We start from the raw sequence: 8,172 nt of genomic DNA, 5'->3' as shown, positions 1-8,172 counted from the left end.
CCGTCGCTCCAGAAGCCCCACTGGAGGCGGCGCAGGTCCCGTTTGCTTCTCACGCGACTCCCAGGGCTCGCAGTTTACATAGGCCGCACCTCTGTGTGTCCCGGTAATGTCACTCCGACCTTCTGGACAGCCCCGGGGCACTGGACGCCTCTTCTGGGCCGGGGATGGGCGTCCTGCAGAAAGATTTACAATGCTGAAAATCAAACGGCGCCGGAGGGACTGAAAAGCACGTCCTACTCCGCCGCCATCGTAGCCCTGCCCCCCTAACTACTTTCTTTAAAACAGCAAACACAACCATCCAGGCTAAGTTCCACCTTCTGCCAATGAAAAAGGTGAGAAAAGAGAGAGAGTACCTCACGGTAGAACCACCAGAGGGGTTGCTGACTGATACTCTCCAGTATACCCACTTCTCATCACTGGCAACTCTCTCTCTAGGTGTGAAAAAAAAGAAGACAGTGTGTGTTCTCCTTTTAGAGAACCATAACATAAATGTGGTGAAAAAGGTGCTAGTAAGACAGAATAACCATGCCTACTATTAAGTGTACGTGCCCATTGAACCCCTGTGAGAATTAGTAAACATAATTCTCACCGTTAAGAACCGGTAGGGCTTGCTGTAGCTCCGCAACAGACAGGTAAAGAATATGTACAATGTTCTTAGTGAACTGTGAACTGTGTACCGTTACAACATTTGAATTCATTATGTCCTTGCAGAAGGCAGATGGGTATTCACAACTGGCTCTATATTGTGTGTTTTTTTGATACCATTACAGGTTTTAAGTGAACCCTAAGTGAAGATTGAGAACTTGAACCCCTATTAGCCCTGATGAAGTTGGGAGATGGTGTAGCAACGAAACAGGTTGGCAATATTGAACTAAATAGGGTTTGACGGGAACCATTTTTAATTGGGAAGGCTTGCAGCTTGGAATAAAATTTGGTTGGCCAGCAAGCCCTACCGGTTTTTAACGGTGAGAATTAGGTTTACTAATGCCTGCCTATGTGAATGCTGGCTCCGCCCCCCTGTGGGACACACTCAAGGGAATTGAGAAGAGTATTGAAAACCCTTGGATTGTCATCCCTGTTAGGATCTAGTGTAATTGGGGTGAAGCCTCTGTTGTTTATATAGTTTATCCGGGACCTTGAACACTTTGCCCAGTACAAGAAACAACAGCTTTAGTTTCTCAGTAATAAGGAAAACAAATTCTTTCAGAGGGGCAAGCAGTACAACAGCTCACGAAAATGAGGGCTTTTGTTAGCCAAGAGGGCAATGTTTGTGTCCCTGAGCTAGAACCACAACAGCGACACAGGGTTCTGATTCAACCTCTAAAAACTAGAAGACAACAACTAGATTGCAATGAAACGTACCTCCTATTCCTGTTGCACTACAAAAGTGCTCCTGGACAATTACACTACAAAATGTGGACACAATGAAAACACAACTGCGGTACAGGACATTTGATAGGGAAAAAGCGGGTAGGATTGAATACATCGAAAGTGCATGAGACGTCCAAGATGCATTGATTTCTGAGAAAAACGGGCCACCATGTTATGATGTGCAACGCAGTTCTATTCCAAATGATGAGGCTGGATACAGGTCTCCCTTATTTACCTGCACTACTGTCAGCCCCATCCCTGTGCTAGTAATCGGGAAACAGTAGAAGCATCAGTGGAATAATAAATGGCAAAAGATATAAATGAAACACAAGTTAGAAGCATTCATGAGTAAAGAGCATGGTTGAAGTATATTCTAACCTGCCCATTGACTACGATGATATTAATAACAATATTTCTTTAGCACTTTTCCCTAAACATTTTACATAGCACATGTTTAAATATACTTGTTATCCTATCAAAATAGGGACTCGATTTATGGAGTTCAGAAGGATGAAAGCCTGTATTGACCGTCTTGTGTTTCAAACCAACCACCTCAAGATAGCACACAGATCTCAGCAGCGAGCACTGAAATAAATGACTGCTAAAAATACAGATTTGTGTATCGATGTACAATAATACACACATGACATTTAACTACTATGACAAACAAAGTCTCAATCTAAAAATATAAAGATATTTTTATTTAAGAAGCACATCTAGTATATGGCACAGGTTACAAATATACATATCTTTAATAGAAAAAGTAAATATTGCAGGTAATTGTCATCAAAATCATGATGTGTTCATAGATCCCATATTTTCCAGATCAAGCATGACCTACGGATTAAAAGACATGAGATGGATTGAGAACTTTTCAAAAAATATTTAATTCACAGTTATTATCATCAAAGAAAGGCTACTATATTTGTGCTAGGAATCGATAATGAGGCTGTCCATACCTTTTTAATGTCCGGTCTTTTGTTTTTGAGTTGATTCAGACAGTTACTGGCTAAGGAATACATTTCCTGAGCTGTATTTGAATCACAGTCTTCCATTTTCTTATCAACATAGTCACTGATAGTCTTTTCCTCATCCTCAATTTCTTCTTTGATATCAAGCTGTAACACAAAGTACACTGTGAATCGTAAAGCAAATAGACTAAAAAAAGACTCAAAAAATAGACAGGACTAATTCGAGAAATACATTATTTAGGTGTCATTCACAAACCAGACACTGAAAATATAAAGAACCAAACATTTAAAACACTTTACTCAGGACACTGATATACTTTTGTGAAAACTCTCCGAAGCTGGCAATTGTGGATACCATAGTATTTCGCTGTCACAAGTGGATGTTCTGTGACGAGGAAAGTCCTAACATACTGTAGGCAATTCAACACCCAGGAGAAATTGTGATACATGTATTTACAGACATGCCCAGATCCAACAGTAACTTAACACCAGGTCGGGAAAAGTGAAGATTTTTTACCAGTCCAGTATCCAGAGCATATCTTCCCCATATTCTCCACAGTACAATTGATTTATCCCCGCCTAGAATTTTAACGAAAACAATGACCTGGCATGCATGGGAATCGATCATGTAGCTAAAGCAGATCACCTATTTCCACCCTTTATTTGGCCTTTGAAAGCGTGAACTTGGCCTTTCTCTGGGAAACTCTAAAAAGATAGGCGCCTTGAATGTCAACTAAGCTCTCTGGCAGGCTTTCCCTGCAGAAAGAAACACCAAGCATAGATACCCTATGTCCCCACTAGTCTTTGTTTTTTTCAGAAACTGATACAAGAAGAGCTCAATGTCATTCCATTCACTACGGACAATGATTTCTTTAGAAGGTTGACATGAAATCCAGCTCAACCTTTACTAGATTTTGAGCGAATTACAAAAGAGTTTGGGAAACAGCCAGATTATAAACTTAAAGCTACCAAAATTCAGACCATAACAAAAATGTGTTCTTTCTACATTTCCCCAAGCATATGCCCAACTGCTACTTAACTTGGGCTACAACTGCACCAGATCTTGATCCCATTGATGATATTATTTAACCAAAGTCTTCTAAAAACAGTGTAATTTACTGCTATCACACCCTAGAAATTCACTGAAAAAAACAAAGGTTAAAGTAACGTTATAGTTATGTAAGAATTTCAGTGACAAAGTAACATTTTAAACTCTACATACCACAGAAATTCACGAGTTATAGTTATCTCAAGTAACCGTAGCTCATGTCCTAAGGTAACTATCACTCGCAACCACGCCATGCTCTGCTAATTACCCCACATATTACATCACTCATGACATCTTCTACATCATTGATAATATCACTAACATTTGCAATGAAATTATTGATGAGAAAACTGTGCATGACAGAAGCGTGAGTTACAGTTGCCTTAGGGCAGGAGTTATAGTTGTGTTTTTTTTACTTTAAAACACGACAGAGCCTGCACCTGCTGTCATAGGAGGAGCTCTTGGGGCTGGGTGCAGCCGATCCTGCAGTCGGGCCGTCAGTACTGCTACGGAAGGCTTCAAGAGGCACTTACTCTCTGGTTTATTGAATTTACCTTACAATAAAAAGAGTAGATTATTAATGCTTTATAGGAGTAACCGAAGAACTGTCTTTTGACCACTCACGTTTACCTATTTATATAATTGATGACGGCAGCTCAGATGAAGTCAGAGGTGTATATCCCTAATTGACGAAATAGGTGTTGGCTACAGAAGTTACCCGAATGACTATGAAGTGTATTAAGGACAAAAATTGAAATGTGAAGGAGAAAGAAAATAAATGAACGAGGAACTTAAGAAACTTTTATACTCATATACTGTGTTTTTCAAATATTGGATGCTCAGGGTTTGCATCTATTCATAATAATAAATTACATAACTGACTACATCCAATGCTTGTTTTGACAGACACCATTAGCTTTATTTACCACTAATGCTGTGATTGCATACACCAGTTCTCTTTGCTTGTATGAGCGCCATTTATATTGTTCTTTTTCTTACTATGCTAGGAACTCTACGTTTATGTTGTATAATATTTTGGTATGCATCTTTGCTCCAACACTTCTATTTTGTGGTAGCAATATAGGAAATAAAAAATCCTCCTCAGGCATGCTTTATAAATTTTTACTATGAATTACAGTTATTGTATATCCAAGCCCTCGTTTAGAGTTTGATGGATGCAGGACATCAGCCAAAAAAGTGGAGGATGTCAAACCCACCAAATTTGTGGTTCTCCTGTGCTATTCAGAATATAGTTCCCTATTCTGATTGCAGAGCCTCCATCGATGAAACCTTTGGTCAACAGCCCATTCACCACATAATGTAATCCCTAAGCCAGTTGTTGAGTCATACATGTTTACCCATTGCGGATTGCCAGAGAAAGACTGGCAGCCCTAACAGGAAACAAACTTGTATTCAATAAACTCTCACTTTAGGAGTTGTTTACAAAAACTTTGCAGAGCAAGTGCATTAAACATGGAAACCGTTCAGCAAAGCTTTAGTGCTGTCAGTGGGGTTGCCGTGGTGGAAGCTCAACTAACTAAAATCACAAAGATCTCCTCCTGCCTGGCAGGGATTTCCAAGTAAGGTGGGTGATCTTCTGCCAGGTCAGTGGAAGCCCTCAGCATCTGGTTCTGCATCTGAGGGGGCACTTTAGGGGGGAGTGTGAACATAGAAAGTGAAACGAGGGGATAAACTTGGCATGCAACAGCCTGAAGCTAATGTCACAATCATACATCCTGACAATGTGCCTTGGAACACAACATAATTTCATTTTTTTTTCTAATACAAAAATGTAAAAAGCAGGTTAAAATAAAGTACCAGCAACATTGGGTCCCGGTTTTCATCCACAGGTGGCAGTCCAGTGATGATTTCTAAAAAAACCTGAAAACACAAGATTCATAAAGCATTATTTTTTTACTGCACATTTTTCAAATTCAAAATGAATCATGAGTTAATTAAAACATGACGTGTAAGCCAGTTCCAAACTTAATGGTGGTACAATAAGGTATTTTCTATCTAATATAAGGAACAAAACCTATCCCTGATATTGTTATGTAAATTGTTGGGAACAAAATAACTGCGTGGTAAGAAAATAAACGCATATGCAACTGCAGCATCTCTACATCCAATCTACTAAAATAACAAAACGTATTCTTTTTCAATATGTGGCCTTCAACACAGACTGTCCTTCTAGCACAGAGAGACCCTGTAGTGGAGGTTCGCCCACCCAAAAGACAGAGGCCTTATCTGACCCATACCATAATACATTTACTGAATTGCTTTCACTTTGTGGCCAGAAATGGTGATTGCTTAAAATGAGCTACTTTAAAAGTACCCTGTGTCCAATGTTTTTCTTCCTCAAACTGCATGCTGCCTTCCAGGTCTGGTCATCTAAAACGGCTGAACCCTCCTCAGAACGTTGCCCCGGCTGCTCCCCTACCTCTACTCTCTGGCTGATATGCCACGTTACGCTATTTTTTTCCCACTCCCCAGTGCACCTTACCATTGTTGAGCCTTTCTACTAGGACAGCTACAAAGAGGCACGGAAAGAGCTCTTGGCCACGCTGTCTCTAATAGGCGCACTACCCTGGGTTGCTCCTTTTTTGGTCTTGGGTGAACCCCCTAGAGCACGTATCCAGGCAGCATGTAACTAGTGCAGGCAGCAAGCTGCTTCTATGGTGTACCAGATGAACTGTATTGAGCATTTATTCACGCAGCCTGCAACCAGTGCATGCATGGGCTGCTCCTCTGTCGCTGCTGAGTGGACCCTGGAGAATGAATCACGTCTGTCTGCAGCTAGTGAATGCCCATGCTTCTCTAGCATTCCTTTACAGACAAGCCATTTCTCTCCTAGCTGCTGGTTATCAATCCATACTCATGGGATGCTCCTCCGTTGCTTCTGAGTGCACCATAGCAAGTCTAAAATCTGCCTGACAATGCTAATGCTCACAAAGGGCTGGATGTTATCTGGACAGTCCATGGACACCTTGATTTGCAATTTGCCTTTGTTGATTTGTCTGTACTCTTTGTTTGCGGGCCACAATGCCTGTACCTCTCACCTGCCTGTCTATTGCACTCCTAATGATTCTGGGTAGACTCGAAGGAACATTAATCATTGCTGCATTTCTTATGTGCATGCCCATAAAGTACTCTTCATTACTCCTTAACAGAATGAACAGGTCATTTACGACAGCTGGGTGTAGCCTCCCCCTGTCGAGTGGCCTCTTTGTGTCAGTCTTGGGTGGACCCTATAAGAAAGGTATGCGGAGTGCCAGTAACTAGTGAATTTTGGAGGCTGTTCTTCTGTTGCCCCAAAATGGATCCCTTTCGGCATTTATCCTAGCTGCCCTAAAATGGATACCTTTCGGCATTTATCCTAGCTGCCCTAAAATGGATCTCTTTCGGCATTTATCCTAGCTGCCCTAAAATGGATCCCTTTCGACATTTATCCTAGCTGCCTGTATTGGCTTCGGTTCCTGTGCAGTCAAGAATACCGTGCCACATGTAGGACAAGAAAGCCCACATGAGAAAAAAATAGCACGTCAATGGGCATTTTTGTCCTAAAAATAAAAAGAATGGAAACAGTTGAGCAACCATGTTAAACTCAAAAGGAATAGCTGTGTCATAAAAGCACTCAACAAACAAGAACAAGAATGTGTTGGAAGGCTACCCAGGAGCAGCAGTAGGCCCCATTTGGCCAGAAGCGACTCCATCCATTTATAAATGTTTGCACCTCAAGTGTATGGGCCACTACTTGGATTACCAAGCGTTCCTAGAGCTGGGCACTTCGCCAAGAGGCTCTGTAGCTTTAGTTAACAGTGTTAATGTGGAAAGAACACATTGTTTTAATGATTATCGCGACAGCATGTGCACATAAAGATTAACTGCAACACGTAATCTTGGGGCATCAGAAATGTTTCACATTGTTGAACCGAATTATGGTTGAAGAAATTATATTATGCTATTGATTATTAGGGTAACATGTTGACAAAGCCAGTGGACCTGACTTTGTTTTGATTGACAACCTCACGTTGTGTAAGGCGCATAGGCAGGTATTGTGCTTTTAGGGTTTGGGGCCTGCAGGCGGGCGGACCAATAAAGGTGTCTCACACATAGGAAATTCAGGGCACTGAAGAGGTTTGCTTGATCTTTGTCACCTTTCTTTGTTGTGCATCCCCTGTAGGATGTGAAATGGAAATGCCTTTGGGTGTTCCCAAAGGCATTTCCATTGCTCATTCTGTCAATAGGGAGCTAATTTTGGCATAGTATTTCGTTTTGTACGTAATGAAGTATTTAATGGCCAGCTATGTATTACGAGTCGTTTCTTGTGTTGCTGAGTAATGAGTTACTAGCCCACAGCACATCCCCGGAGTAAGCCTTCGACTGCTCTGCCTCGCTACTCTCGGAATTATATGCAACAGCAGGTACTTGGTTCCCAGTCGGGCATGGGGGCCTCGTCCGAGGCAAAAGACCCAGTTTGCACAACTGGGGGCCCTAGTTACTGCTAGCCCTTCTAACAGCCCTAGCAATATTGACCCCGATTTTTCACAAAATGTAATCACATAAGAAAATGCAATAAAAAAGAAATGTGAGGCTAATTAGAATATTTGAAAAGGCAAAGAAAAAGATGTTTTTGCGATAACTGTCCTGTGGTTACATATGGAATCACAGATATTTCATAGTCATAATCAATGTGAAAAATGCAATTTTTTGGGGAACACAGGCAACAAATACACCCAAATTAAAAACATCATTACATTTAAAAATAAACAATGCTTCCTA

General features: G+C 41.1%; 1 protein-coding gene across 1 annotated transcript in view; it reads right to left on the bottom strand.

The window, feature by feature from the left end:
• Window positions 1-2,051: 2,051 nt before the first annotated feature.
• The window catches only part of IRAK4 (interleukin 1 receptor associated kinase 4), a 126,999-nt gene continuing 120,878 nt past the window's right edge, over window positions 2,052-8,172 (bottom strand). Inside the window, exons 10-12 of the mRNA XM_086919522.1 lie at window positions 5,209-5,271; window positions 2,331-2,489; window positions 2,052-2,208 (exon numbers count right to left, since the gene is read on the bottom strand). Of these exons, the coding sequence (XP_086775648.1) occupies window positions 2,164-2,208; window positions 2,331-2,489; window positions 5,209-5,271 (267 nt within the window). The 3' untranslated portion in view covers window positions 2,052-2,163. The remainder of the gene's footprint in view (window positions 2,209-2,330; window positions 2,490-5,208; window positions 5,272-8,172) is intronic.

This window comes from Lissotriton vulgaris, chromosome 1_1 (genome assembly GCF_964263255.1).
Source record: "Lissotriton vulgaris chromosome 1_1, aLisVul1.2, whole genome shotgun sequence".
NCBI classification, from domain to species: Eukaryota; Metazoa; Chordata; class Amphibia; order Caudata; family Salamandridae; genus Lissotriton; species Lissotriton vulgaris.
The sequence above is the reverse complement of the archived record's forward strand: the minus strand, read 5'-3'. Positions and strand labels throughout refer to the sequence as shown.